We start from the raw sequence: 15777 nt of genomic DNA, 5'->3' as shown, positions 1-15777 counted from the left end.
ATACAGAGACAAAAACAAATCAGCATATCCTCAAGATGTTTCTTTTCTATTTTTCAGACAACATTTATACATGAAGAACACTAACTGGAGGGATCAGGAAAAACTTCTTATAGGAGATGGCACCTAAGATTTGCTTTGGAGTAACCTGGTGGGTGTGCATCCTAGATAAGGGATAGCCTGTGTAGAGGTATAGGGTGCCTGAAGAGATTGGAACAAAACCATTATTTTGGAAAATGACCAGTTTGGGGAGAGAAGTCATTTCACATAAAGGGCTTTCCTTCTTTGCCACCACCAACACCAACTTCCACCCATGGAAAGAGAGGCCCAAGAGGCCTGAAAAGGACAGATTACCAATCCTCCTGGCATCCCAACTCCAGCTCCCATCAGCCTGAGTAAAAACCTCAATAGAGGTGCTTCCCTATAAACGCTTCTTCAGGTTCCAAAACCACAGCTACTGAAGATTAAGGGGAAAAGTGTTTTTGTTCACAAAATCCTTGGCATTCTCAAGTGGCTCAATAGCAGAAACTGGTATAATTTTATCAGTGGAAATGACATCAAAGAACTTCTTTGTCTCTGCACTCTAAAGAAGGACCCTGGCACCTCTCTATGTAACTTAGCTGAAATCTCTTCTACTTTGTCTCACCTATTAGAATGGGACCTCCTGGAGAGCAAGGACTGGCTTTCTTTTTTTGTTTATTTGTTTTTGGTTTTGGTATCTCCAGCATTCAGTACAGGGCTTAGTAAATGCTTTTTCAATCATTCATTCATCTTGGCTTGATCAATTACACAGAATTTTTAAAGCACAGAAGAGACAAATTGAGCTCAACCTCATTTAGCAAAAGGGTGAAGACACCCAGGGCTGCGACTTTCCTCCAGAAGGAAAAGTTGGGCACTGCACAGTAGAATATAAAATTAAAATCCCTGCCATTGTCTCTTCATAGATGGAGCAAGCCTGTGTCTGAACAGGACATCCCCAGAGAGGACACTAGTAAGGAAAAAGATTGTCATTAGCAAAGACTAAAGAAAGGTTTTGTTCAGTCTAGGGACAAATGCCATATCTGCATTTCACAGTCTCCCTGGGTTTCCCTTCTTTTTCCTGTACAAAGAGGTGATTAGTTTATATCCCCTTGAGGTCCTTTCCAGATCCAGATCAATAATTCTATGACCAGTCGAAGGTTTGGGTCTCATATCTTACAGTGTTCAGTTCTGTCCAATAGCAGTTGAAAGGAGACAAATTTTATGTTAAAGTGTAGGCTGAATCTTGTCAATCCTGTCTGTGCTCAAGAACCTTTTGGTGCCACCCATTGTCTCTAGGATAAAATACAAATTCCTCTTTCTCAGTGTGGCTCTATTTTATGTTCACATGCTTTTTATATGCTTGCTATTTCATGCTTTTTCATAGATTGTGTCTCATTCCTGGAATTCTCTTTGTCTCCCATTTGTGCCTCTTTGAACCCTTAGCTTCCTTCAAGGCACAGAGTATGTGCCAATGCCTTCTAGATGGCTTTTCATAATTTCCCAAGCTCCCCAGCCACATCACTTTGTGGTTATTGAATATACTGTCCTCTACCTATTTCTCTTTCCACATATTAGATCTCTGCCATCTGTGTGGCATCATGACCTGAAATTCGGGATCAGCTACTGGGGAGAGGTGAGGGCAATACAGAGGACCTGAGAGGGACCCTGCAAGTTACTTGGGTTCTAGATTACTCTGTGTGTGTGTGTGTCTGTGTGTGTGTGTGTGTGTGTGTGTGTGTGTGTGTGTGTGTGTGTGAGAGAGAGAGAGAGAGAGAGAGAGAGAGAGAGAGAGAGAGAATATGTGCAGTGGTTTGCAGTTTCCAGATGGCCAGTGAGAGGTATAATGACAAATATTGACTGGCAGCGCTCAAGATATGTCCTACCACCAAATGGGGTCTACTGGGTTTCTAATTTTGTATGCGAAAGGTCCCATGTCTGATACATATGTGTAATGTTCGTTTTTTTCTAATTCCCATGTATGCTAGAGCCATGATAGAGTAGATGAGGTAACAAATAGAAGGTAGAAAGGCTCAGATCTTTCTGACCCCAAGTCTAGCCACTATGTCCCTTGGCTGCTCCTTGAAGGCAGGGATTGGGTGACTTTTGTATTTGTGTCCCCTGAGCCCAGCAGGTAGAAGGTTCTTAGCCAATGCTTGCTCCTTGGTAGATTGATATTTCTTTCTTTCCTGGTCAATTTGTAGCCTGGAGGAGGAGGTTCAAAAGTGGGTTTTCTGAGACTTTTTAAAGAAATGGGAACGTCCTGCAGTTGATGGGCTTCCCAGATAAGCAGTCTGCCCTGAGGTCCAGCACCAGGTGCATCTTGGGGATTTGGGTCAGCTTCCTCTTTGGGCCCATCTATTTCTGCAGCTGGAAGTTTGGGGAAGTCCTTGATACATTGGGGACTGTAAGACCCTGTGATGGGTGCTTTATGTTTACATGGCAAGGTGTTCTTCCTCACAGTGATGGCAGCAGGCCAGAGCCCCTGCCTCAGCCCAGGACCAGCCAGCTTTATCTCCCCACAGTTATACAGCACAGGACTTCCTTAGCAATAAGTTGTGTTACCCACACACAGGCCAGCCAGGGGTGAGAGGTCATTCCTCCTCACATCAGGCAGATACATGGAGGGGTGAGCAGAATGTTGCTGATTCCATTTACCTTTTCCACATCTCCAAGGCCCTCAGTGTCAAGCAGAACTAAAGTATGGTCAGGTTTGCTGGGGTGAGGGAGACACCACATCCAGATGCCCTTTGTGTGGGACTGCACAGTGGAGCCCAGGGAGAAGCCTGCAAGGGAAGGAGGAGACATGAGCACCCAGTGGAAGCAGCAAAGCTGCAACAGCCAAACTTAAGGGTCCTAAAGGGAGAAGATGAGCAGCTCCCCAGTGGGCAAAGAAGAAGAACAAAGATCACAGTCAGCATTTATGTGGCCCATTTTATGTGTACTCTCTCCTTCTGTCTTCACAGTAATCCTGGGAACTAGGTGTTTCTTTTGTCTCCATTTCACAGAGGAGGAAACTGAACCAAGGGAGATAAATTACTGGCCAAGGATCACAGAGCCAGTAAGCAGCTGAGGCTCACACTCAGGTCTGCCTGGTTCCCAGTACCACATTATACAATGTAGGGAGAGAGGAATTCATGCATTCAGTTCACCCAGAGCACTGTGAGGTTAGATTTAATGGCATAAGATTGATGGTAAAGGGGATAAACAAGATCAGTGAGAGCTTCAGGTGTGCTTGGAGACATCACCTTTTTTTTTAAACAATATCAGTCACTTCCAAGGCTTCAAAAGTTTAGACCAACCCCAGAGACCTGAGCATAGAGAGTAAAAAGCAGCCCAGATGAGGGCATCATGGAGTGTTAGTAGAGAGCAAGGAACGAATGGCTCCTAATGGAGCCATGGACACATGACAGCTGTCAGACCCTGGACATGTCATTTAACCCCTGTGTACCCCTCCCCTACGGGGCCCCCAGGAAATTTTCTAAAACCTGAAGTGACAAGGAAATAATTGATCTATATGGAAAGGGAAAGTCTCTGCTCTGTAGGTACCACAGGCCAAGTACACACACACACACAGAGCACAACACAGAAAAGTGATGATTTCCTAGAATCAAGTCAGTTTCAGTTTCATTCTTTTTTTTATATACATATAAGGTATTTTATTTTTTCTGTTACATGTAAAGATAGTTCTCAAGTTTTGTTTATACAAGCTTTACAATTTCAGATTTTTCTCCCTCCCTCCCCTCCCTCCCCCCCTCCCCTAGACAGCAGGTAATCTGATATAGGTTATATCTATATATCTATATACATATAGATATAGATATAGATATAGATATAGATATATACACACACATATATATACACATAATAACATTAATCCTATTTCTGCATTAGTCCTGTTATAAGAGAAAAAATCAGAGCAATAATGAAAAACCTCAAAATAGAAAAAAACAACAACAGCACCAAAAACAAAAGAAATAGTATGGTTCATTCAGCATCTATACTCCGCAGTTCTTTTTTTTTTTTTTCTTGGATTTGGAGATCCTCTTCTATCATGAGTTCCCTGGAACTCTTCTGTACCATTGCATTGGTGAGAAGAATATAGTCCATCACAGCAGATCAACACTCAATGTTGATGATACTGTGTACAATGTTCTTCTGGTTCTGCTCATTTCACTCATCATCAGCCCATGCAAGACCCTCCGGGTTTCTCTGAACTCCTCCTGATCCTCATTTCTTACAGCACAATAGTATTCCATTGTATTCATATACTACACCTTGTCCAGCCATTCCCCAATTGATGGGCATCCCCTCAACTTCCAATTCCTTGCTACCACGTAAAGAGTAGCTATAAATATTTTTGTACATGTGGGTCCCTTTCCCCTTTCCATGATTTCTTTGGGGAAAAGACCTAAAAGTGGTATTGCTGGGTCAAAGGGTATGCAAAGCTTTATGGCCCTTTGGGCATAATTCCAAATTGCTCTCCAGAATGGTTGGATCAGTTCACAGCTCCACCAACAAGGAATTAGTGTTCCAATTTTCCCACAACTTCTCCAACATTTATTATTTTCCTTTTTTGTCATTTTAGCCAATCTGATAGGTGTCAGGTGGTACCTCAGAGTTGTTTTAATTTGCATCTCTCTAATCATTAGAGATTTAGAGCACTTTTTCATATGAGAATAGATAGCTTTGGTTTCTTCATCAGAAAACTGCCTGTTCATATTTTTTGACCATTTCTCAACTGGGGAATGACTTGGATTCTTATAAATTTTATTTAGTTCCCTATATATTTTAGAGATGAGGCCTTTATCAGAAGTACTGGCCACAAAAATTGTTTCCCAGCTTTCTGCCTCCCTTCTAATTTTGGATGCATTGCTTCTGTTTGTACAAAAGTTTTTTAATTTAATATAATGAAAATCATCCATTTTGCATTTTATAATATACTCTATCTCTTGTTTGGTCAAAAACTGTTTTCCTTTCCAAAGATCTGATAGGTAGACTATTCCTTTCTCTCCTAATTTACCTATGGTATCACCTCTTATGTCTAAATCGTGTATCCATTTTGACCTTATTTTAGTATAAGGTGTCAGATGTTGGTCTATGCCTAATTTCTGCCATACTATCTTCCAGTTTTCCCAGCAGTTTTTGTCAAATACTGAGTTCCTATCCCAGAAGCTGGAGTCTTTGGGTTTATCAAACACTACATTACTAGTGTCGTTTACTATTGCATTTCCTGAGCCTAGCCTATTCCATTGATCTACCACTCTATTTTTTAGCCAGTACCAGATAGTTTTGATTTCAGTTTCATTCTGATTCAGTGACCTGTTACCTAAAACCTATCTTTACATAAATTTACATAATCTTTCTCTAAGGGGGACATGGAAGGAAAGGGAACGGGCATTTATTAAATACCTACAATGTACTAGGCACTGTGCCAAGCACTTCACAAACATTATGTCATTTGATTCTTTTTTTAATTTAGTACTTTATTTTATCCAAATACATGTAAAAAATTTTTAACATCCATTTTTAAAACTTTGAGTTCCAAATTCTCTCCCTCCCCCTTTTAGCCTTTGACAAGGCAAACAATTCAATATAGGTTTTATATATATATATATATGCTTTTATATATATATGCTTATATATATATATATATACACATATATGTACATATATATATAGGCATGCAAAAATTTCCATATTAGTCATGTTATGAAAGAAAATATATACAAAAAACTCAAGAAAAAATAAAGAGAATTTTAAAAATTATTATTCAATTTTTGTTCAGACACCATCTGTTCTTTCTCTGGGGATAGATAGCATTTTTCATCATAAGTCCTTCAGAGTTGTCTTGGATCAATGTAGTGCTGAGAATAGCAAAGTGATTTACAGCTGATCATCTTACAATATTGCTGTTACTTGGTACACTGTTTGTATCAATTCATGTAAGACTTTCCAGGTTTTTCTGAGAACATCCTGCTCATCATTTTTTATAGCACAATAGTATTCCATTACAATCACATATCACAGAGGGGTGGAGCCAAGATGGTAGAGGAAAGGCTGTGACTCCCCCAAGCTCCTGACAAACCCGTCCACACACTCCAAAAGTAAAGCCATAAAACAACTCCTGGAGCAGCCTAATCCACAAAAGAATAGAGTGAGACTATTTTCCAGCCAAAGATGGCTTAATTAGGCAACTGAGATCACCTGCTGTTCAGGCTGAGAGAGTAGCTCTGCTTGGCATGCAGTGCAGACTCAGCCTATGACAGACAATGCCTCCAGGGCCTCTGAGTTCAGCACCAGTGGCTTCTTTTGAGGCTCAGCTTGTGGACTGGTGAGGGGGTGCATCTATTGACTGGGGTGAAGTGACTGTGGCCTCTGATGGAGTTAAGACATAGCACCCATGTTCTGAACCAGTGGTCTGACTCGAGTGGTGGCAGCCCAGCTAGGGGAGAGACACAGGCATGCAAAGCTTCCGAACATAGAGAATCAGATTTCAATCAGACATCTGCTTCTGGGTTGAGAGGAGTAGGCAGAGAAAGCAGTATACCATAGAAAGCTTCTTTGGGCAAAAAGTAGACAACAATACACCCACCCTCAGAAGAAGATAACAACAAAGTCACAGCTCCAACATCCAAAACTTCCAAGAAAAATATAAATTGGTCTCAGGCCATGGAAGCACTCAAAAGGGACTTTGAAGAGAAAGTAGGGGAGAAATATTTAGAGAGATGGAGGAAAGAATGGAAAGAGAAGTGAGAGCAATGCAGGAGAGTCATGAGAAAAAAGTCAACAGCTTGAAAAGCCAAATGGAAAAGGAGATACAAAAGCTCTCTGAAGAAAATAATTGCCTAAGAATTAGGATTGAACAAATGGAAGCTAATGACTTGATGAGAAACCAAGACACAATAAAGTGAATGCAAATTAATAAAGAAATAGAGGGCAATGTGAAATATCTCCTTGGAAAAACAGCTGACCTGGAAAATAGATCCAGGAGAAATAATTTGAAAATTATCGGACTACCTGAAAGCCATGACCAAAATAAGAGTTTAGACATCATCTTCCAAAAAATTGTCAGGGAAAATTGCCCTGATATTCTATAAGCAGAAGGTAAAATAGAAATTGAAAGAACCCACTGATCACCTCTTGAAAGAGATCCCAAAAGAAAAACTTGCAGGAATATTACAGCCAAATTCCAGAGATCCCAGGTCAAGGAGAAAATATTGCAAGCAGCTAGAAAAAAGGAATTCTGTGGAGATACAGTAAGGATAACACAAGATCTAGCAGCATCTACATTAAAGGACTGGAGGGCATGGAATATGATATTGTGGAGGGAAAAGGAACTGGGACTACAACCAAAAATCACCTACCCAGCAAAACTGATTATAATATTTCAGGGGAAAAAAAGAACTTCAATGAAAAAGAGGACTTTCAGGTATTTGTGATAAAAAGATCTGAACTGAATAGAAATTTTGGCTTTCAAATACAAGACCCTAGAGAAGCATAAAAAGGTAAACAGGAAAAAGAAATCATGAGGGATATTAAAAGATTAAACTGTTTACATTCCTTCATGAAAAGATAATACTTCTAACTCATAAGTACTTTCTCAGTGTTAGGGCAGCTGAAAGGAATATACTTAGAGGACACAGATGTGAATTGAATATGAAGGTATGCTTTCTGTTAAGCATTTATTTTTTGTTTATCCTTGTTTTTTGTGGGGCAGGCAGGGTGGGGTGGCTTATATCTGGGTCCAGGGCTGGTATGACCTAGTTGACCCATGATAACATCTTTAAAATAAAGTTAATGGGAGAGAGGAATGCCCTGGAAGAAAGGGAAAGGGAGAAGTGGAAGGTGGTAAAATAGCTCACATAAAAGAAATAAGAGTAAGCGCTTATGGAATGGAGGGGAAGATGGGGAAGGAGCATGGGAGTGAGTGAACCTTACTTTCATCAGAATTGGCTCAAAGAGGGAATAACATACACACTCAAGTGGGTATAATATTATATTTTGCCATGAAGGAAAGTGGGAGGGGAAAGGGATAAGGGGGGGGGTTGAGAGGCAAAGGAAGGGGGTACAGATTGGGGGAGGAGGCAGTAAAAAGCAAAACAGTTTAGAGGAGGAATAGGGTGAAGGAAGATAGAAAATAGAGAAAATATCAAAGGGATGGAATAGGATGGAGGGTAATACAGTTAGAAATAGTAACTGTGAAAGAAATGATGAGCAGGATGATATCAGAAGGATGTATGAAAAATGCAAACCATCAACAGAGGAAGAACTGATGGTATCTGAATACAGATTGAAGTATAATTTTATTTGTCAGCTCCTCTTTCTAAAGTTATTTTGTCTATTTTCTTTCACAACCTGACTAATGTGAAGATGTTTTGCATAATTGCACATGTATGACTTACATTGAATTGCTTGATTTCATAGGGAGGGTTGAGGAGGCAGGGAGGAAGAAAATTTAGAATGCAAAATTTTAAAAAACCAATGTGAAAAAAATTTTTACAAGTAACTTGGGGAAAATTCTAAATAAAGTTTTTTTAAAAAAATCACACACCACTATTTGTTCAGCCATTCCCCAATTGATAGGCATCCTCTCAATTTCCAATTCTTTGCTACCAGAAAAGAATTGCTATATATATTTTTGTGCACATAGACCCTTTTCCTTTTTGGAAACAGGCCTAGTAGTGGTATTGCTAGGTCAAATGGTGTGAATGGCTTTATCATCTTTTGGACATAGTTCCAAGTTGCTCTAGAGAGTGGTTGAATCAGTACACAACTCTGCCAATAGTGCCTTAATGTCTCATTTTTTCTACATCCCCTACAGTATTTGTCATTTTCCCCTTCTGTCCTCTTAGCGAATCTAATAGTTATTAATTAGGAACTCAGAATTGTTTTAATTTGCATCTCTCTGATCAATAGTGAGTTAGAGCATTTTTCCCATATAGCTATAGATAGTTTTGTTTACTTCATCTGAAAAATGTTCATATCTTTTATCAATTGGGGAATGGCTCTTATTTTTATAAATTTGACTTAGTTCTCTATATGTTTGAGAAATGAGGCCTTTATCAGAGAAACTTGCTTCAAAACTTTTTCACAGCCACTGTTGCTAACTATATTTCCTTCAATATCACTTCCTTCCCCCATTTATTTTATTCTCTCTCTCAAACTGTCCCTCCTCAAAAGTGTTTTCCTATACACATTCAATTGGGAAAAGAAATCTATCTTACCCTGCAGGAAAGTAGGAGGGCAAGGGTATAAAAGAAAGGAGGGGGGGTGATAGAAGGGAAGGCAGATTGAGGGAGTGGGTAATTAAGATTGCTTTCAGAATTACACCCAATTGAGTGTGTATGTTATTCCCTATTTGAACCAATTATGATGAGAGTAAGATTCACTCATTCCCCCTCACCTTCCCCATCTTCTGCTCTACTATGTAAGCTTTTTCTTGTTTTTCTTATGAGATAATTTAGCCCATTCCACCTCTCTCTTTCCCTTTCTCCCAGTGAATTCCTCTCTTACTCCTTAATTTTATTTTTTTTTAAATATCATTCCGGGGACAGCTAGGTGGCACAGTGGATAAAGCACCGGCCCTGGATTCAGGAGTTCCTGAGTTCAAATCCGTCCTTAGACACTTGACACTTACTGGCTGTTTGACCCTGGGCAAGTCACTTATCCCTCATTTCCTCAGAAAAAAAAAAGAATTCCTGAATGGTTTGAACCCTTACATAGGAATTCTGGTGTGAGAATATCTACTCCTTATATGAAGGCTCCACTGAAAGGTCTTTACATGTAGCATGAGACATTTTAGAGGGATGTGATGTACTGGGGGAGTTTTCTGGAAAGAAAACAATGCAGCTGGGCTCTAAGGGAGCTTCCTGGCAGAAGGGAACTTTGCCAGATTCTCATAAAGAAATCCAAGAGGAGGAAAGCAGGCTGGGGTGACTGACTACTACCTGCTATAATATCCTGGGACTGTGCATTTTTATTTGGGGAGTTGGTGGTGGAGGCTTGTAGAGGGTTTGTCCAGGAGGACCCAGAAATGACTATCTTCTTGTTACCTAGTTTGATAGTTCTTGGTGCAGCTCCCTTGGGATGGAGGCCTGCTTGGCCATCGAGTAAACCCCAGTTCTTTCTCTCTCCATGGGGAGCCATGGTAGAAATGGAGTCCCACCAGAGATGGATACCAGTTTATTGACAAATACAGTTATATTACAGTATATAATACAACACAGGTTTCTAGATATATCAATGACGTAAATAGTTTTAAACCTGCATCATAAAAGAATTAATGGTGCTTAGAAGGTTCTATTTTCATAGCTATTGGCACATGAAAAGTTCTTTATCAACCGTATCTTTAAAAATTATGAGGCAAAATATAAAAATGAAATAAAAATGAAAAAGTAATTCAACCAAAGTTAATGAGAATGATTCATGAGATTTTTCAGAGTTCAAAACCAGTCTGATTAGACCCAGAGTTGTGGTCCTGGATCAAGGGTGACCTGTATATATCTTAATTCATATGTCAGATCCTGGAGCTTGGGTACTTTTTCTTGTTTCACGATGAAATCAGGGAGCCAATAGTCCCAGCTACCACCAACACCAATTGCTGACCAACTGCCACATTTGAGGAAGTAAACCCAGGAGACCTGTGAACAGCAGCATGCCCCAGACCACTGGCCCTTCTGCCAGCATGCCCAACAAATCCAGGAATGCAGTTCTTACCCAAAAGAGAAGAGGCCCTCTTATTCTTACCACTATAAACAAAATTGCTGACCAACTGGCCTTCAGAGGACTAGAAATCCAGCTTCACTGAATCTGTTAGGCATCTTCAGCAGAAATCAACATAAGGCAGGAGGATCAAATCCCTACCTCCATTTTGATCATTCCCTCCCCTCAGACCTCGTGGAAATAGCTAAAATCCCTTCTCCCAAAACCCCTGGGAAGAGGAGCACCCTTAACCTCTACCCCTAATTATCAGCCTTGCTTCCATCCTGGCCACTGTAGCCATTATCCTGGGGAGTAGCCCCTTTGAGATAGCGGCAAACCATCCTTACAACCACCACCATCACCAGCTGCTGACCAACAGCCACCTATTGACATCACCCTTTAGCTGCAGGTAAGTCTTACAGAACAACAACATCTGCTTCACCTCCAGGTCAGCAGCTCTGAATCCAGCCCACCCCAGGCAGCCATGATCCAGGCATTCTAAACGCTTAGATCTGGCTGCTGACTTCAGGTGCTATGGCCTCCCAGCTGGCTTCAGTATCCGCAGGAGCAAGTGAAGACCCCAAAACACTCCTTGGTACTGTAGACTGAGGGTTCTGCAAGGTGGGGTTTAACCAACAGAAGGGAAAATAGAGCGATGCATTACTGTCTGATTTTCTGCTGAGTCCTTTGGACCATTGGGCCTTTCCATGACTTCAAGCTGAAGCCTTTTCTCTTTCTCTCTCTCTCTCTCTCTCTCTCTCTCTCTCTCTCTCTCTCTCTCTCTCTCTCTCTCTGTGTGTGTGTATGCTCATTACAATAGGAACTTCTTGAGAGTAGGGGCTTTCTGGATTTTGCACAGTAGTTGGAATGTAGTGCTTAATAAATGCATCCATTCATTAAGGGGAAGAAAGGGGAAGTGCGGAGATTTCAAAGGTAAATTTGTTGATATTGTTCTGGGCTCACCTTGAATATAGCAACAAACTGAGTCAATTCCAAATACATTTCACAACACAAGTCACAATGTGGTACAGTGCAGAAAGGTCTGACCTGGGTTCAAATCTTGTCTCTTGTTTACTACCTGTGTGACACTGGGCAAATCACTACACCTCTCTGAGCCTGTTTCCTTGGTTGTAAAATGAGGGTGGGGGAGGTTGAATCAGATGTTCCCTATGGTCCTTCCCAGCTCTCAGTTGATGGACCTATGAGAACAATGAGTACAATGAAAATGCTTTCCCCTTATGATTTGCCTGCTCTGGTTAATCACAGGAGTAACTGACAACCACCTTCTCAGACCAATATAAAGTGGAATAAAGATGATAATCCTGAGCAGGTGCAGGCTAGCAGTGGGTAAAATAGAAAACCACTAGGAGACAAGCGGGCAGGGGACAGCAATCAGGAACACTTTTCAGTTTTTAACGAAATGCAGACATTTTGAATGGTAAAGCATTCAGGTACCTATGTTGTGAAGATCTTTATTCTGAAGTAATTTAGTTCACAATGTTACAGGTGGACGTTCCATCTCCTGATCCCATCTCTCCTTCCTGGAATGCTCCCTCTCCATATTTCTGACTTTTTCCCCAGTTTTCCCTCAATTCCCAGATAAACTTAAGTAGGAAACTTTTCTTGATCCCTTAATGCTAGTGTCTTTATTCTAGTGATTATCTCCACTTTATCTTGTATAAATCTCATTTGTACACAGTTTGCATGTTGTGGCCCCCATTAGACTGTGAGCTCCTTGAGAGCAAGGATAGAATTTTCCTTTTATTGTATCCTCAGCACGTAGATAGCTTCTAGCATACAATAGGCACTTAATAAATCCTTACTGATTAACTGGAAGGCAACTGTAAACCAGGGGGCAACTTTTATCTATCTATCTATCTATCTATCTATCTATCTATCTATCTATCTATCTATCTATAAGGGTTTAGGGACTTGCCCAGGGTCACATAGGTAGTAAGTGTCAAGTGTCTGAAGCCAGATTTGAATTCAGGTACTCCCGAATCCAGGGCCAGTGCTTTATCCACTGCCCCACCTAGCTGCCCTACTAGGGGACAACTTTTTTTTTTTTTGCAGGGCAATGAGGGTTAAGTGATTTGCCCAGGGTCATACAGCTAGTTAAGTGTCAAGTGTCTGAGTCTGGATTTGAACTCAGGTCCTCCTGAATCCAAGGCTAGTGCTTTACCCACTGCGCCACCTAGCTGCCCCTAGGGGACAACTTTTAAACCTTCATTAGGTATCAGACATGCCTTGTAGCAACTCTAACCTTGTGACATAATATCCTCTAAAGATAGACTCCCAGAGGCCTGAGACTCCACTTACCTTTGTTCTTTCCTGCCAGCCTGTTCATCAGGTAGGATTTTCCAGTACGGTACTGGCCAGCAATAGCTACCACCACCACTGGCTTGGTAATGGAAGTAAGAATCCTCAGGGCTTCCTGGTTTACTGTCAGCTCTCCATTCCTGTTTTCTACCAAACACACAGGGGCCTGCATGGCCTCTGCTGCCTCCATGGTCACCTGTAAATGCAGGAGAGCCCCTTAGACAGAGACTGAGTTGCAGAATTCATGCCATCCCCAACTGAGACTGCTGAGGTTAGTGAGGTATTAGTAACAGCAGAAGAGAGGAGGCTCTGCACTTGCAGAAATCTATTTTCAGGAACACAGAACTGATGATGGCAGATAATATTGATGATTATGATTATGGAGGAACTGATAGTTATTTTTATGTAGTGTGTTAAGAGTTCCAAAGCACTCTACAAATATTATCCTCCTGACAAGCTTGGGGGACTAAGTACAATTATCCCCATTATTACAGATGTGGAAACTGAGGCAGACAGTTTCTGGGCTTAAACACAGGTCTTCCTGACTCCCGGCCCAGCACTCTATCCATTGTACTACCCAGCTGCCCTGACCAGCTCTTCATTCTTGATCCCTAGGGGCTGTCACTTACGGAAGATATTCCCAGTCTTTGAAAGTTCCACCCTGGAAGTGTCTACCTGTTGTAAGAATCATACCCCTTTGAATTATGTTGGTCCAGGGAAACAGTGGCCATGGAAATAAATAGGTATGAGGGAAGAACAATATGGGACAATGTTTTGGGCAAATACTTTGAGATAGTTTTTTATTAGTACCTAATGCTAGTCCCTTCTTAGTGTTGCCTGAGTGACTTCAGGGTGATTCATGTCCATCTCTTTCTTCCCCTACCTCACCCTCAGGTTTTTGATCCCTTATCTGCATGGCACTGGGGGTCAAGAGGATGTCCTAGCACTCCCTCTGCACCTGTCCTGAGGCTGACAACTACATCCCACCAGAAGTATTCTAGGAACTCACACTGCCCTGCTCCTGAGCATTACAGTTCCCAGCTAATGTAGACTCAGGGACCTTTGCAAACTTTCTAGATTCTCTCTTTTTATAGTAAGAACAAATGCCCCTGCCACTAAGGTTGCCTAAGTAACAGAGGACCAGGCTTGAAATCCAATTCTAATGTGGTTTCCACTCCATAAGGCTGAGCATTATTGATTCTATATCTATAAGACGCCTGAAGAAATCAAGTGGTCCCATCACCTGCCCGTATACACACATCATTTCATCTCCACTTTTTCTGCTGAGAAAAATGTGGCTCCCAGACATTAAGGGATTTGGCCACACTCAGACAACCAGAAGAGATAGGGTCATCACTAGAATCCGGGTCTCCCATATTACAGCTAAATACTTTTTCCTCTAAGCTCGTCTTCCCCTGTCCTCTGAGCAATGGTACAGTTGAATAGGCCTGTCCACTCAACAGTTCCCATTTCCTTAAGGGAGATGAAATGCAATGACTCCAGAACACAAAGCCAGGGGCCAGCGTTAGACTTCTGAATAAGTAAGGTAAGGGCAGAGAAAGCTTTTAGATAAATCAATCCCAAGCAAACATATCTTGTTCAAGTTGTCCCCTTGCCCCTTCTCATTGGGTTTTAATCCTGAGACAAACTGTTAAGCTCCAGGAAAAAAGATGCAAGGAAGTTAAGAGAAAACTTGGAAATAACCCATACCTGTCTCAATGAGACTTCAAGCAAAACTATTCCCGAATGCTCTCACAAGTTTTCTCTTTCTCTCAGCTCTACCTTTATTTGCTCTTCTTCCTCCTCTCTTTGCTGCTTCTCAAAATGCTTCTATTATTTATAATAGGAAGGAAAGGGTGGGAGAGTCAATGGAAATTGAAACTAAAAGCAACTCTTTCTGTTCCTAATTCCCTAAATTGGACTAACATGGATGGTTGATAAATGCATCAAGTGCCTAATTATTCACCAGATGTCAGAGCTTCAACAAAAGCTTTTTTCTTATGCCAACCTCAAAAATAGCTTTTGTACTTATCAGAATAAGCAGAGAGCCCTGGGCTTTACAATGTAAATTCTTCAGGTAGATGACCTAGGTGCCTGACTGCTGGCATTCAAGAAGTGTTAACATATCAAAACTTCTTCTCTGCTAGCATTTATTTTACTACCATGTATACCAGACCAAGGGCAGCTATGTTGTGCAGTGGATAGAGTACTGGGCCTGAAATCAGGAAGACTTATCTTTGTGAGTTCAAATCTGGCCATACACACTTACTAACTGTGTGACCCTGAGCAAGTCTTTTAACCCTGTTTGCCTCAGTTTCCTCATCTGTAAAATGAACTGGAGAAAGAATGTCATGGCACTCAAGTTCTCTTTGTCAAGAAAACCCCAAGAGAGCTGGACATGACTGAAACAACTGAACAACAACAATACTACACCAACTCAATGGATAGAGATTTCTCATCTGAGAGAAACATGGAGACCAGACAGTGAAGAGGAAAATGTCAGGGCTGGATAGTACCTTCAGCAATAGGTCATTTCAGGAATCTATTCAGGGTTGCTCAGGAGAGCCTAGTAGACTTAAAGGAGTATTCCCCTCCTCTTGATGGTGAGCTTTCCTTCTGATTTCTGCATCCTTCAAGCCATAGCCAGTAACATAGCCAGTAACATTTCACTCAGGGTTGAGGACATCTCTGAGGTCTGGCTAGCTACATGTCCATTTACATCTCATTAAGCATGAGTGT

At 41.2% G+C, this 15777-nt stretch overlaps 1 protein-coding gene across 2 annotated transcripts in view; it reads right to left on the bottom strand.

Moving 5' to 3' along the window:
• The window catches only part of LOC122753276 (guanylate-binding protein 4-like), a 64465-nt gene extending 49608 nt beyond the window's left edge, over nt 1-14857 (bottom strand). For both annotated transcript variants that reach the window (XM_044000609.1, XM_044000610.1), the window contains exons 1-3: nt 14749-14857; nt 13039-13234; nt 2674-2801 (exon numbers count right to left, since the gene is read on the bottom strand). In XM_044000609.1, the coding sequence (XP_043856544.1) occupies nt 2674-2801; nt 13039-13228 (318 nt within the window). In that variant the 5' untranslated portion in view covers nt 13229-13234; nt 14749-14857. The remainder of the gene's footprint in view (nt 1-2673; nt 2802-13038; nt 13235-14748) is intronic.
• Nucleotides 14858-15777: the final 920 nt, after the last annotated feature.

This window comes from Dromiciops gliroides, chromosome 4 (assembly GCF_019393635.1).
Source record: "Dromiciops gliroides isolate mDroGli1 chromosome 4, mDroGli1.pri, whole genome shotgun sequence".
In the NCBI taxonomy this organism is placed as follows: domain Eukaryota; kingdom Metazoa; phylum Chordata; class Mammalia; order Microbiotheria; family Microbiotheriidae; genus Dromiciops; species Dromiciops gliroides.
The sequence above is the reverse complement of the archived record's forward strand: the minus strand, read 5'-3'. Positions and strand labels throughout refer to the sequence as shown.